A 16,020-nucleotide genomic window follows, 5' to 3' on the forward strand; every position below is an offset into this window, starting at 1 on the left:
GGAGATCACAGAGGAGACCTTAGTAGATGGTTGTGGTAGCCGAGTCATAAAGAGAAGGCTGGGACTGGGGAGTCCTGGAGGAATGGGATATCAAAGGTGGTTTCAAGTCATCCCCCTGGATGGGGCACTCGGCAGGCAGCCCAGCCCAGTATCAGGAGTGTGGGCTTGGAACCTGCCCCACAGATGAGCTCTGTGACCTTGAGTGGGTCCCATAACTTCTCTAAGGCTGAGTTTTCTCACTTGTAAGGTGGAGATCACAATGGGACTTACCTCAGTGGTTTGTTGTAGGGAATAATGCCTGTGAATTCATTTCAGGGACTGGGGATGGTCCCACACACAGAGCAGCCCCAAAACCCAGAGTGTCATGAAACTCTCAAATGGGACACTTGTGAAAACAGAGAGGGCAGGCCGGCTGTAGGTTCCACCCCAGTACAGGTTGTTACTCGATGTATGATGTTTGGTTGGAGAAGTTCGAAGGGGATGGCCTTGCTGGTGCCATGAGGCACCTGTGAAGTAGGGGTGGGTAGAGACCAGGAACTGGAAATGGAAAGTGATGAAGCTGGGGTCCTGGAGGAACCGGAAATGAGGTCAGACAACCAAGCAGAAACAAATGAAGGTGAGGATAAAGGTCAGGAGGAGGGAAGGGGGCTGCTTTGGGGACCTGTGTGCTTAGGGGGTCAGCTGCACTGTCAAGCTAAGCAGAGAAGTTTGTAGTTAAAGGAAAAACAACCTAGGTGAAGATTACATGTAATCACATGCTGCTTGGTTTGTGTGGAATATGAGTATGCAAATGACTGTATCAGTTAGAAGACTACCTTCATGCGCTCTAAGAAGGACGCCTGCCCATCTTCCTTGGAGTAGATGATCAGAATGCTTTTGTTTCTTCTCTGACATTTTTATTTTTTTTTTACCTTTTTCTTCAGAAAGCCCATTATTACAGGTTATGTCCAGCCATGTGACTCTCCAGGTCCCAGCACACACCCTGGAGGCCTTTGTCCACGAGGTCAGCAATGTTCAACGTACACATGTGGGGGCATCCGAAGCCCTGCAGGCCGTGCAGACACTCCCACCTGAGCAGAGCGTTGACACCCCCAGCTCTCCAGCCCAAAGTGCCCTGCCCAAGCAGGAGGACTTTCTCAATTCCTCAGCAAAAGCCGTCCCATCCGAGCAGGCTGACACTCCGAGTTTCCCAGAAAAGATCATCCTATCAAAAAAAAGGGAAATTCTCAATTCCCCCCAGAAGAACATCTTGCCCAAACAGTCTGCCACCCCCAGTTCCTCAACCCAAACCATTTCACCAAAACAGGGTGACATTCCCAATTTCCCAGAAAAAACCATCCTGCCAAAAGAGGGTGTCATTCTCAATCCCCTCAGTAAAACCACCCTGCACAAGAAGGCCAACACCCCCAAGTCTTCAGAAAAACCCACCTCGCCCAAGCAGGGTGACACCCCCAAGCCCTCAGCCAAAACCATTTTGCCCAAGAAGGCTGACACCCCCATCTTCCCAATCCAAACCATTCTGCCCAATCAGTCTTATGCCTCCAAATTCTCAGAAAAATCCATCTCGACAAAAGAGGGTGACATTTTCAACTCCTCAGCCAAAGTCATTCCATCATGGCCGGCTGACTCCCCCAATTTCCCAGCCAAGATCAATCCATCATGGCAGGCTGACTCCCCCAAGTTCCCAGCCAAGATCATCTCACCTAAACAGGCTGACTCCCCTAGCTCCCCAAACCAAATCCTCTCACCCAAGCAGACCGATTCCCCCAATTTCTCAGGCAAAATCATTTCATCATGGCAGGCTGACTCCCCCAAGTTCCCACTCAAAACCACCCTGCTCAATCAGGTGGGCATCCCCACTTCTTCAGAAAAAAACATCTCACCCAAGCAGGGCAATACCCCCAATTTTCCAGCAAAATTCAGTTTGCCCAAGAAGAGTAAAACCCACAAGTTTACAACCAAAGCCATTCTGTCCAAGCAGGGTGACACCCCAAAGTCCTCAGACAAAACCATCCTGCCCAAGGCGAGTGAGATCCCCAAGTCCTCAGCCGAACCCCTTCTGCCCAAGGAGGGTGAGACCCAGAAGTCCTCAGCCGAACCCATTCTGCCCAAGGCGGGTGAGATCCCTGAGTCCTCAGCTGAAACCATTCTGCCCAAGGAGGGTGAGACCCCCAAGTCCTCAACCGAAACCACTCTGCTCAAGGAAGGTCAGACTCCCAAGTCCTCAACCCAAACTATTCTACTCAAGGAGGGTGAGACCCCCAAGTCCTCAGCCAAAACCATTCTGCCCAAAGAGGGTGAGACACCCAAGTGCTCAGCCGAAACCATTCTGCCCAAGGAGGGTGAGACCCCCAAGTCCTCAGCCGAAACCATTCTGCCCAAGGAGGGTGAGACCCCTAAGTCCTCAGCCAAAACCATTCTGCCCAAGGAGGGTCAGACTCCCAAGTCCTCAACCGAAACCATTCTGCCCAAGGAGGGTGAGACCAGCAGGTCCTTAGAGGACACGGTCTGGCCCCCAGGAGGCAATAGCCTGCAGTCAGAGGAAGACACAGAGTTCCTGGATGAGGACCTGGTGAAGGTGATTCTGAGCAAAGAAGACTTTGAGGTGGCGCTAAAGGAAGCTGGGGAGCGGCTGGTGGCCGTGCACTTCTCGGCCACATGGTGCCAGCCCTGCAAGACCATCAAGTCCTTCTTCCAGACCCTGTCCCTGAAGCATGAGGATGTGGTGTTCCTGGAAGTGGATGTCGATGAGTGCGAACAACTGGTGAGGGAGTGCAAGGTCGATTGCCTTCCAACCTTTCAGTTTTATAGAAAAGAAGAAAAGGTGGGCCAGTTTTCCGGTGCCCTGCATGAAAAACTTGAGACACTCATTACAGAATTAAAGTGATCATGTGTTCCAAAAGCATTAGAAATAGTTGGCTATTCATAGCTTCTGATCTTATTTATGAAAAAAAATGAGGGGTGACGAAAGTGTGTATTTGAGTGGCACCTGCTTGTAAATCAGAAACATTAATTCTATCCTTTCTGAAAAGCCCTAATGTCTGTTGTGCCCATGTTCTTGTTGATGGAATGGGTGTGAAATTATAATATCATTTCCTCTGATGTAGATGGGAAGTCCGGCTGTCCTACTTCTCCCCACCTTTCTTTTTTTTTTTTTTTGGCTGTACTGCATGGCATGTGGAATCTTAGTTCCCCAACTAAGGATTAAACCTGTACCCCTTGGACTGGAAACCCAAAGTCTTAACTGCTGGACCATCAAGGAAGTCCCTGTCCCCTATTTTTTTAATCTTGATTTTTTTTTCACTCACTCTTGAAAAAATTGTTTTCACTCACTTATGTAGTCTTAGTGGCAACACTGGAAATTTAGATAATTCTTTTGTTGTTGTTGTTCAGTAGCTAAGTTGTGTCCAGCTCTGCCACCCTATGAACTGCAGCATGCCATCCTTCCCTTACTTCACTATCTTCCAGAGTTTGCTCAAACTTACGTCCATTGAGTTAGTGATGCCATCCAACCATCTAGTCCTCTGTCGCCCGCTTCTTCTCCTGCCCTTGATCTTTCCCAGCATCAGGGTCTTTTCAAATGAGTCAAACAGGAGATGGCAAGAGTGAACATCAACATTTTAGGAATCAGTGAACTAAAACGGACGGAAATGGGATAATTTAATTCAGATGACCACTATATCTACTACTGTGGGCAAGAACCCCTGAGAAAGAATGGAGTAGCCCTTATAGTCAGCAAGAGTCCAAAATGCAATTCTTGATAGCGGTCTCAAAAATGACAGTGCTTTTGGTTTGTTTCCAAGGCAAACCATTCAACATCACAGTAATCCAAGTCTATACCCAACCTCTAATGCTGAAGAAGCTGAAATTAAATGATTCTATGAAGACCTACAAGACTTCCTAGAACTGACACCAAAAATACTCTTCTGTAGAGGGACATGATTTAATAATGGGTGGGAATTTCTTTTCTGATGTTCATGAACCTTTGGGATTTCTGATAAGATATAAGTAAAGAATTTGAAAGAGGCACGTTATCTAACCTCCTTCATGTGTAGGAAGTGCTATGGAGATGTCAGGGAACTTCACAGGCTCTGTAAACCTCTAAAGGGTTCATTGGTGTCAGAGCTGAGATGGAGGACATGGTTCCAGATTTTAAGTTTGAACCTCTTTCTACTGACCCATACTCACACAATCTGAGACAACGCAAAACTTGCAGTTTGCTACTACCAAAAGCTTTATGATTCAAATTTCAGTTAGTGTGACCCTTGCTGCCATTATGACATCAGCACCCTAGTAGTAAGTTCCTGCTTTGTCATTCTGGCAACTGGGTTTCCGACACCTGCTCTCAGGTGTCTCAGAGTATGTGTGTATGTACATATATGCATATGTATGTACTCATATGGGCTTCCCAGGTGGATCAGTGGTAAAGAGTCCACTGGCCAATGCAGGAGACACAGAAGATGCAGGTACTGTTCCTGAGTCAGGGAGAGATCTCCTGGAGTAGGAAATGGCAACCCACTCTAATATTCTTGCCTGGGAAATCTCATGGACAGAGGAACCCGATAGGCTGTCCATGGGGTCACAAAGAGTCAGACACAGCTGAGCGCGCGGGCGCGCACACACACACACACACACACACACACGTATACATATATGCATGTGTATGCATCTGATGCTGAAGCTGAAACTCCAATACTTTGGCCACCTCAGGCGAAGAGTTGACTCATTGGAAAAGACCCTGATGCTGGGAGGGATTGGAGGCAGGAGGAGAAGGGGACGAGAGAGGATGAGATGGCTGGAGGGCATCACCGACTCAATGGACATGAGTTTGAGTAAACTCCAGGAGCTGGTGATGGACTGGGAGGCCTGGCGTGCTGCGATTCATGGGGTCGCAAAGAGTCGGACACGAATGAGCGACTGAACTGAACTGAACTAATACATGTAGTTAAGGGAGGGGTACACAACTCTGGGAAGGCAATTCTGGGGGCCTGAGACACCGGGAGCAAATGAGTGGCTCTTGAGGATCTAGTTTGATCCAGGGAGGAAATCTACACTATAAGAGAATTGGCCCATGCTCCTCAAACCACCTACCTCAGCACCATTCTCTTGACTGGATGATAATCAGACAGTGGCCAGGACAGAGTCATGTTCTCTGTACTCAGAAGACTCAAATATGGACACTCCATTTTGCTAAGAATCATGTACACTAAAAAATGAGTCAAGCAGCTGTTGTCACCTCTAATCTTTAGCATGAAGGAGAAATAAGACACACTTCTAATTAGGAGCATGATTCCAGATAATCATCTAGGCTGTGAGTGATGATAAATCTAACCAGAGTCTTTGTAAGAATCAATGGAAAACCTGTTTGAGTTGATAAGAGAACTTGACAAAATGGTGGTATTCAGAGAATATCCAGAAGTCAATAGTGTCCTTTTGATTCAGTGATAAGTGATTGGGAATCTTCATAGGAAAATAGTGATGAAAAAATAAAATACCTGGCAACAGTCCTAACTAGAATGGTAAGGATGATTAAGACTAAATCTAGAAGTTTGAAGACATAGTCAACAAGTAGGTCTAAATGAAGTGAGACAAGATATCGATTGTTTCCACTTAATTAGTAGACTATAATTACCAAGCAACATTTCAATAATGAGTCATTGGGAGAACCTGAAAAAATACTTAAAACTCATAGATAGGAACAGACAGGAAAAAGTCTAAAAAGAGAAGTAATGAAAAGAAATTCGCCCTATAATTAGTATACAGTATAATTATACTAATATAATACTAATATACATATAATTAGTATAGTCATTGTGTATAAGTGTGATGATACCAATAGTAGTATTGAGGAAGGAAGAAAAGAGAGCAATGAATCATAATAATAACCAAAAACCAGAATTTGATGTGTAAATAGTAATATAGGAAAAAGAAAACATTTCAGTTCAAAGGACCATGACTAGATTATTATATTTTTAATTGTATAGCAAAATTCAGATCTTTGGGAAAAAAATCAGTTGACATCCTTATTCCCATGCCAGATACCAAATAAATAAAAATTGGATTAAAAAATTAAAAAATAAAACATGAAATCATTTAAAAATTGAAGATTTAGTTAAATCTTCCACCCATCTGATTCATGTATGGAAAAGAATTTTTCAAATATAAGTGCAATTAAAGACTTTTGAACATGTAAAACATTTAAACGTTCCCATGCCAAATTAGAAACACAATAAGATAAAAACAAAAAATATTTGCCAAATACATGACATAAAATTCAATGTTTTTACTCTACAAAGTACTCCAGCAAATCAGTAAGAAAAATGGAGCACCCCAACAGTAAAGTAAGCCAAAGACACAGTTTATATTAGAGTAAGAACAAATGGGTGATAAACATGGACATTTTTTACTGATAGGAAAATACAAGCAAAAGTCACCAAGACTTTGATAGCACTGGGATGCAGAAAACAGCCACTCACCAGCTGCCAGGAGTTAGGATTCTGCAAAGCCTTGGGACACAGCAGGATAGCAAAGGTGCAGCCCCTTTGTGAACCTGAGCCTGTGCACCCATCTGCTCCAAGTGCCACGGCTGCCGGGACACAGCCCCACACAGTGTGGGGTTAGACAGACACGTCTCTCTCACAGCCTCGGGGGCTGGAAGTCCGCGGTCAGGCCGTTGTCAGGGTTGGTCTATGCCGAGGCCTCTCCCAGGCTGGAGATGGTTCCTTGTCACTGTTTCGTCTTCACGCACAGGCCTGGCATCTGTGTGCCCAAATCTCCTCCTCTTATGACACCAGTCAGATTGGCCTAGGGTCCACCTAACAGCTTCAGTTTAGTTTAATCAAGTCTTTGAAGAGCTTATCTCCAAACACAGCCGTTTTATGGGTACGTGGGCTGGGAATTCAATGTGTGGATTTGGGGGAGGACATAATCTAACCCTTAGCAGCTCCAGCTGAGGCTCAGGGTCTGGCCTCTGGGCTGCATCTCAAAAAAAAAAAGGTCATTTCCAGGGAGATGTAGGAGCTCACATCTGGACACTCCCAATCAGGGAAGGGGGTGTCCTAAGAAACTCTGCCTCAGGGCCCCGTGGAGTCAGCCCAACAGTGCCAGCGGGGGCTTCTCCAAAGGCCTGGGAGGACATGGTGCCAGTGGTCTGTGGTCCCCCTGGAATGCAGGCCTTGAAGCACAGGCCGAAAGACCATGACGCTGAGGCCACAGGTGCAGTGAGGCCAGTCAGTGTCCATTGCTCCACACGATTCCTCCACCTTGAGAGAAGCCTCGGGGGCTGGGAGGGCCCATCACCAAGCTCCCATACTGCAGGGCAAAAGGCCTGTGCTGACCTCTTACCCTCAGGCAGGCTGGCCAGGGGGAGGCGGTGTCAGATCCCCTTCTGCTCCCTCTGCAGGAGGGAGGGGAGTGAACTCAGGGTGGGCAGAACCAGGTTAAACCAGCATTTCTCAAACCACCGGTCATAAAACCACATGCAGAGCTGCTAAACACCCAGATGTCCAGGCATCTGTTCTTGAAAAATCAGATTCAGTTATACATCCAATCAGATTTCCCCTGTAACTATAGGCCTTAAAAATGAATAAACTCTATGCTTTATTCAAATGACAAATTATAACACTCAAGTTTCACAAAAGACAGCACATGGAACACAAATCCAGAGAGAGTAGGAAACATTTATGAGCTAAGCACTCAGAAACATGCAAAGGATACGAACAGGGTGAGAGAGTTTGGGGGTCTGCTTTTCAAAGTGATGCTTTAGAAATGCATTTTTCTCCAAGTGTGAACAATTTAATTTCATGATGGGGATCCACATAGAGGTTGAATTCATAGGGGATTCATCCTGTTCCTCGGATGCTTAACATGTCTGTCTCTTTGAGGCAGAAATGTTCAAATGTTTTAAATAAATTATACTCAGTAAATATGTAAAAGATATTGGTAGATTGTTGCTTAGAGAATCCCATTGTGATTTGGGCAGTTTTTTATGATCTTACAAAGGAATTATGAAATGGTACATTCTGTGGAGATAGAAGTTAACTAAAAAACAAAATAAACCAAAAAGTACAAGGAGACGGTTGCTGCAAATTCTAAATAATAGTGGCACTTTAATCAGGAGCTCCTTTAACACCCATGGTGAAAACAGTCAGCCACAGCAACAATGATAAATATAAGGATCAGTGTAGCAAGGAGCCAGGTAAAGCTTCACGGTTCAGGAAGATCAAGATTTTCAGATTCTAGAGCAGAAAAAACTGATTGATTCGAATATATGAAAGCATAGAAAGTGGTGAACATGAGGTTAAGGTTGGTAAAGAGAGGCAGTGACTGAAATGAAAGTAGGTGAATCGTTAAAACTGGGAGAAAATGTGATTTTTCTCTTGCCTATCAGTAGGAATTGTGGTGCTTTTATGATCAAATGTCGAGTCGGCTTCTTTTAGGTTAAGATGGTGATTTCAAGCAAGAGTGAGAGGTGGCCTGGGAAGATGGGAGAGGAGCAGGGCATTGAGCCTGTCCATGATCTTGATTGCTTTCACTAAACATCCGGGGGCCTCTGGCCTCCAGAGACCACTTACTGGTGGGGTTTGAGAGTAGACAGGAGGGCAGCTTGAAAGACAAAGCTAAATGCAGCTCTGATGACTCATAGATCAATATCTTTCATGGACATTAAGATGGCTTGGAGGAAGTCACCAGCCAGCTAACGATTCTCAGAAATGGCAGACGAAGCCAGTGGCCTCCCAGAGGTTTTACGGAGATTCCTTTAAATCACGCCAGTTAAGGAGGGCCAGGCTGTGGTGTGTTGTTACACTCGCACGGACAGCCAAGTAACTGGAATCGGAGAAGCTTCTTAGTGAACCAATTCTACAGTGGCTTTTGGGGCTCTTGTTCCTATGTTCATCTCCTTAAATAATTTCATCTCTCCCTCTGAGCTCAAAATCACTCCTATGATAAAGGTGATTACTTTCAAATAAACTTTGTTTTTGTATCTGAGATTTTTTTTAAAAAGCATTTACAAATCTGAACAATAACCTCACTTCATTTTGGATTACTACTTTCATATATGCATTTAGATGTAAAGATGCTAAAATAAAATTGGGAGTTTTGCACACTGAATAAGAGCTGCCATCATTTCTCTTCTTTAAGCCCCACCCGTGGTACTGATTCTTTCCTTACAGGCTTTAAAAAAAGGGCCAAGATTTATTATATATGGTTCAGACACTACATATGTTTATTGTTGATATGTGGGTTGAAGGCAGAAAGACGGGTGCATATGTCAGAAATGAGCTCTATATAGAGTCAGTCGAGAAATTATTTTGAATACAATGAATACTTGGAAATCACAGGCTCTCCTCTGGGAAAATTGTTTAGAGGTTCATAGGACACTGAAAACTCCTCTGTTTCCAATTAAAATAAATTGATTTGTAATTCTTAGGACTTTTCTATACCTCATTGACTTGCTTAAATGTGAGATCTTGATAACCCTTGTTTATCTCCCGGATGGAGATTCCATGTCTTTGCAACATTTCAAGTGAAGTGTATCCAAAGGTCCCCTCTGTAGGAGGGAAGAGTTCAGCTGACCAGCAGGGGCATGGGGACTTCCTGCAGGTCAAGGGTGAGTCAGGTCTCTCTCCTTTCCAGCAGCAGAGGACGCCAACAAGCAGAAAATGAAGCAGTGAAAATGAGACCCAGGAAACTGGGAGGGGTCTGCAGAAGTTGCCGAAGTCACAGGGGTGATCTGTGTGTACAATATGGAACCTGGTTACTGGCCATAGGAATAAGATGAGGTCAGGGGAGATGACGGGGGAAAGGACGAGAAGCGGAGGAGGTGGTCACCTGGGACAAGCAGCGATGAGTGGGGCAGAGGTACAGTGCAGAGCTGGGTCATTCTGGCTTCAAGGCCACAGTCAGGACGGACAAAATCTGCTACCGCTCTTTTAATACATTTGTTGTTGCTCAGTCATGTCTGACTCTTTGCTACTCCATGGGCTGTAGCCCACCAGGCTCCTCTGTGCATGGGATTTCCCAGGCAAGACTGCTGTTTCCTCCTCCAGGGGATCTTCCCCACCCAGGGATCGAATCTATGTCTCCTGCATTGCAGGCGGATTCTTTACAGCTGAGCCACCGAGGAAGTCCTGCAACACACTCATGATTTCTTAAATAAATCATTGGGCGACACCAGAAATCTAGAATTGTATTGCTTATGAAAATGTGAGAAACTGGATGGCTGTAACTAGAGTGTATTTACCAGTCTTACTCTAAACTAGGTAATAGCCTGGGTGGCCAAAAACTCAATCTGAAATACAATATGTTTAATCCTGTAATGGTTTGCCATGCCTGATGAAAGACAATACAAAGTTTGCTAATATGTGGGGGAAGGAATGAGCTGGGTCTGAGGCGGCCTTGGGTATTCTGTGTACTTCAACTTCAGATAATTTTCAACCCTATTATTTAAAAAAGAGAGAGACACCTAGATTTGTTTAGTAATCACTGGCGAATTTACACATAACTTAGGTAAATGTTACTTTTCACAATGCCTCAGTTATTTTTATGAGAGAATTAGAAACAGGGAAATAGTTTTCACATCATATAAAACAATTGGTTGATTCAATGTCTTTTATATTTTCAATGAGTAGCAATTATGCCTTTTCCTGTTATTACATTTCTCTGCGTTGTGCTATTTGTCAGAGATGATTTTAACCAAATTCTGAAGTTGATGTGAAATTTGTTAGTACGCATAGTGGTGGACTAAACAGTGGCTCCAAAGATATTAGAGCATAACCCCAGGAACCTGCAAATGTTACCTTAATTGGAAAAAGGGTCTTTGCAGATTGTGATTAAATTAAGGGTCTCGAGATGAGAAGATAATACATAATTATCTGGGTGAATCTTAGAGGTCTTTAGAGTGGAGATATCCAAGAGAGGTAGAAGGTGACTCAACACACACACTCACACATGGACACACACATGCACAGGAGAAGGCCATGTGAACATGGGAACCAGGTAAGGACTGCCAGCAACCACCAGAAGGTGAAAGGATTAAAGAACAGATTCTTCCCTAGCGTCTCCAGAGGGATTGCAGCCCTGTTCACACCTTGCTTTTGGACTTCTGGCCTCAAGAGCTCTGGGAGAATAATTATCTGTTGTTTTAAGCAACACTTAGTGGTAATTTGTTACAGAAGCCACAGGAAACTAATATGCTGCTGCTGCTAAGTCGCTTCAGTTGTGTCCGACTCTGTGAGACTCCATAGACGGCAGCCCACCAGGCTCCTCTGTCCCTGGGATTCTCCAGGCAAGAATACTGGAGTGGGTTGCCATTTCCTTCTCCAGGAAACTAATATACTAATGAATAAAACAATTTTCCTGTTTGCAGTAGATGCATAAACGTAAAAGAGCAATGAGAGGTTGCTGTTAGGATACACTGAGGATCAATGTGTTCCTGCACCTGAAATAAGCATTTCTAGCATGATGCTTTCTTTAATGGTCTAAGAAGTTTGTATTCTGTCCAGTTATAAGAATATTATTCATACACATCTTTTAATTATTTTCATTCATCATAGAGTCAGGTAGAATGGACATGTTGGCTATTTTTTCATAACCCACAAGCCATTGCATGCAAAATACAATTGCATGTTTTATTATATTTCTTTTTTTATTTAGCTCCTATGCTAGTTTTCTGAACCAAGAGGATGGTCAATATCACAGGTCGCACATGAAAGATGACCTATGAATAATTTTTTTGACAAGGAGATTTTAAATTAAAAAATTTAGTTTTATTCAAGTTTGGTTGATTTCTATATATATGTATGTATATTCTTTTCCATGATAGTTTAACACGGAATATTCAATATAGTTCCCTGTGCTGTACAGTAGGAACCGTTTAGCACAGTTTAGGAACTGTTTATCCATCATATATATAATAGTTTGCATCTACTAATTCCAAACTCCTAACCCACCCCTCCTCTGACCCCTCTCCTCCTTGGCAACCACCAGTCTGTTCTCTACGTCCGTGATTCTTTTTTTATTTCATAGATAAGTTCATTTGTATCATATTTTAGATTCCACACAGAAGTGATATCATATGATGTTTTTTTTTTTCTTTCTGACTTACTTTACTTAGTATGATAATCGCTAGGTCCATCCATGTTGCTGCAAACGGCATTATCTTATTCTTTTTCATAGCTGAGTAGTGTTCCATTATGTATATGTACTGTATCTTTATCCATTCAGGAAGATGGCCTATGAACGTTAACACATTCATTGGAAGGCAAACAAAGCTATAGGGAAACAGTGGTGTTGGAGCAGGAGACATTTCTAGGCCTTCCCCCTGGATGGGTGAAAGGGGTATGTGCAGGAACGGAGGCGCAGTTAGCCAAAGGACCTGCCCCAGTAGGAAGCCATGTGCCGGTGCTCCGTCCAGGATCCATCGATAAAGGGATGCTGAGTCCCCAGGAGGAAGGAAGGGAACGCTGCAGTGATTCCCTCAGGGCTACCCCCAGAGGGACCTCTGACCTTTAACTCGGGTCACTACAGGGAGAAGGAAAAACCCAGATTTTCCAGTGTTTTGGGCACAGTCTTAGCTAACTTGTATGCTGCAGATCAGAAATGCCACCAGACGTGTATCCCTCAGCCTGCCCCCTGCCATGGGGTGCTTTACCAGTGGCCCCCTCACTGCCACATCACCCACCCGATGGTCGTTTTCTTGGGCCCTGAGGGTAAAATGCGCATCTCAATGATTTCCTGAGAGAGAACGTACAGTCAGGGACCAAGCACCTTTTACTGCACTGCCAACATGCAGTAATTTATGTGTAAATATAAATTCTGGAACTTACATAATCATTTTCAAAATTGCACCATTACTAGGTCATCTAGGTAGGCACACTCTAATTTCAGCTTAATATATTTCTTCTGAAACTGAACCACACTATAAGCTGGATCAGTGATAAACCCCATGTTCTCCGGGCTGGACTTTACATGGAACTACAGACTCTTAAAGGACAAGTCATTCACTTTAAAATCCACTGCTAGCATCTGAATTGTGATTTCATTCCCACTCTTTAGCCTGACAATTCTTCAAAATTCATGTTTCTATTGATCTTTGGCCAGATTAAAAATAGGAATAATTATATCTTGGTTGCCACATGCTTGTTTTATTTCTCTGAGCTTGACAGCTCACCCTCCTGGGCAAGGACAAAGGGCAAGAAGCAGTCTAGCAGCTCAGCCTGCTGCTGACTCCGGTCAGGGCGCAATGCGGGTAACCCAGGCCACCCTGGAAGGTGAAACCGGCCAGAGGAGGAATCGATGCTGCCGTGGAGCCCGGATGTGTGTGTCACTTGTCTTTGCCAGCAGGCTCCAGCCCTGGGCTCAGTCATTTAAAGAGAGCTGGGAGGAGGTAAATGGTGTGTGAAAAAGATAGGCGTGTGTGTGTTTTCAAGAGTTCCAGGCTTTTTTTTTTTTTTTTTAAATCACCTCTGGAAGGAAGTAAAACCTTGAAATCACTGAGGCTAAGATAAATTAAATTTCTCAGTCTTTTTTAAAAAATTGAAGTATAGCTGATTTACAATGTTGTTTTAAATTGTGCTGTCCAGCAAAGTGATTCAGTTATATGTATATACAATATATTCTTTTTTAAAAATATTCTTTTCTACTGTAGTTTATCATAGACTATTGAATATAGTTCCCTGTACTTCCCAAGTGGCACAGTAGTAAAGAATCCACCTGCCAATGCAGGAGACATGGGTTCGATCCCTGGGTCAGGAAGGTCCCCTAGAGAAGCAAATGACAATCCACTCCAGTATCCTTACCTGGAGAATCCCATGGACAGAGGAGACTGGTGAGCTGTAGTCCATGGGGTTGCAAAGAGTAAGACAGGACTGATCATTAAGCCCATTGAATATAGTTCCCTGTGCTATTCAGTAGGACCTTATTTATTCATTCTATATATAATAGTTTGCATCTGTCTAAAAGCCCTTCCCACTCCAGTGTTCTTGCCTGGAGAATCCCAGGGACGGGGGAGCCTGGCGGGCTGCCGTCTATGGGGTCGCACAGAGTTGGACACGGCTGAGGCGACTTAGCAGCAGCAGCAGCAAAAGCCCTTTAGTTCCAAGGAAGGTCTTCCATCTGAAGAAGCAGCTTGGTGAGTTTCTGTGATACAGCCATGTGATTGCATTGGAATAAAATTAAATCTACGTACTTGGCTTTGATTTCTATTAAACATATAACCAGTAGACAAGGGCTAAAGCCAATGTACCAAATAAAGTGCTGAGGATATTACAGTGTTAATGCTTCCTCTATCAATTCGATGTACTTCTTTCATCATACAAACCTGCCAGATGAGTTCATGGGGGTCAGCAGGGTCTGGCCACACCTCCAGATCCACTCAAAAGATGGTTGACTCCAGGGTTCCTGCCCACCTCCCAGGGGTTCTGGTGGTGCTGTGTGAACTCATTCCATCCACGTTTAGAGGGGTTCCTGGTTGTAACTGCTCAGGCCCCACAAGGCTGGGTTTCTACTTAACCCTGGGGTCACCCAGGCCTCACTTGGGTCACAGGCTCAACGCACATGAGTACAGGCCCTTACTTATCTCCGTACTGAAAAGTGTCCCGCAAATGCATTCTTATTCCTGTTTTTTAATGTCATGGTTAGAAACTTACTTAATGTGCTGATAAGATATATCCAGACTTGGGTAACACATAGGGATCAACAGGAGAATTGGACAGAATTTCTTTGGAAGTAACTATTTGTCAGAGTGTGCTGTTGAGTCTCTAGTGGTGACAGCTTCATTTTTTAAATTATTTTTTTCAGATATATTTATGATTCTAAGGAGATAATGCAACTATATAACCTCTAAAAAGGAGCCGAAAACGAATGTTTACCCCTGCCTGAGAATGAGCAATTATAAAGTAAATAACAGCAATAGTGACATTTACTATCTTACGAGTGCCAGACATTGTATTCAAATGTTTACAAGGCTCCTCTCCTTTAATTTTTACAACAGTAAATAGTTGTATTATCCCCTTAGAAAGTAAAAGGCCAAGAATTGAACCCAGACTGGAGTAAGTCTAAGCGCAGATCCCCAGTATTGCTTTTAAAAGGCCAGGAAAAGTGATGTAAAAAAAAAGTCATTGAGAAGGAAGGAGATGGCCAGGGCTCTGTTACAGAAGGACCTGATTAACTGTGTGCACTGAACAAAAGAAATGCTTTCATTCTTTTATTTTATTGTGATAAAATATATCTGACATGAAATTTACCATTTCAACCAATTTTCCAGTGTGCAGTTCTGTGGCAGTTTGTCCCAAACAAGACCTCAAGCAACAACTGAAAACAATGAATAATAAAAAACAAGCAAACAAGGTTTTATTTTCAGAAAATCCTACAAAATTATCTTCTATTTACGAAGTATCGCATTAAGAAGATGGCATCTAGTTGTGGATTTAAATGTCTAACAACTTATATATGTGTGTGGCTGATATTTCAAAGGAGCTATCAAACTGGGGGATCTATCTTATAACAATCATTTATTAAATGCTCAGTGTTTGCCAGGTATCACACTGAGCAGTTTGTATTCATCGGCGAAAGTAAACAGAAGTTGGAATGTTGCCATATTATAGATAAGGTCATGAATGTAATTGCACAAACAGGGCAAAAAGTGATGGAGCCTGGATTTCAGTATCAGTTCAGTTCAGTTCAGCTGCTCAGTCATGTCTGACTCTTTGCAACCCCATGGACTGTAGCACGCCAGATTTCCCTGTCCATCACCATCTCTCAGAGCTTGGTCAAACTCATGTCCATCGAGTTGGTGATACCATCCAACCATCTCATCCTCTGTTGTCCCCTTCTCCTCCCTGAGCACCCCAAGAACAGTATGAAAAGGATTCTGGTATGCTGATAAGCAAATATGTGCCGTCTGCCCTGGGTCCAGGTTTTGGAAGTCTCTGCAAAAAGCCTGTGTTCAGAGATCACAAGGAGTCAGATAACATCAAATGTGAATTTATTGTTCATAGGCATCTCTGGATTTCTTCTTGC

The 16,020-nt window shown here is 43.6% G+C and overlaps 1 protein-coding gene across 1 annotated transcript; it reads left to right on the top strand.

Moving 5' to 3' along the window:
* Positions 1 to 119: 119 nt before the first annotated feature.
* On the top strand, positions 120 to 2,887 carry TXNDC2 (thioredoxin domain containing 2). Its single transcript, XM_065934989.1, has 3 exons — positions 120 to 159; positions 518 to 616; positions 975 to 2,887. The coding sequence occupies exons 1-3, from the start codon at positions 120 to 122 to the stop codon at positions 2,885 to 2,887; spliced, it is 2,052 nt and encodes a 683-aa protein (XP_065791061.1).
* The last annotated feature ends 13,133 nt before the right edge of the window (positions 2,888 to 16,020 follow it).

Source organism: Muntiacus reevesi, chromosome 4 (assembly GCF_963930625.1).
Source record: "Muntiacus reevesi chromosome 4, mMunRee1.1, whole genome shotgun sequence".
Classification (NCBI taxonomy): Eukaryota; Metazoa; Chordata; class Mammalia; order Artiodactyla; family Cervidae; genus Muntiacus; species Muntiacus reevesi.

Coding starts and splice junctions, on each gene's coding strand:
- TXNDC2 (XM_065934989.1), top strand. CDS start 120: ATGGGGCACTCGGCAGGCAGCCCAGCCCAGTATCAGGAGT. Junction 160..517: donor CCCAGCCCAGTATCAGGAGT/GTGGGCTTGGAA, acceptor CCTGTGAAGTAG/GGGTGGGTAGAGACCAGGAA. Junction 617..974: donor CCAAGCAGAAACAAATGAAG/GTGAGGATAAAG, acceptor TCCAGGTCCCAG/CACACACCCTGGAGGCCTTT.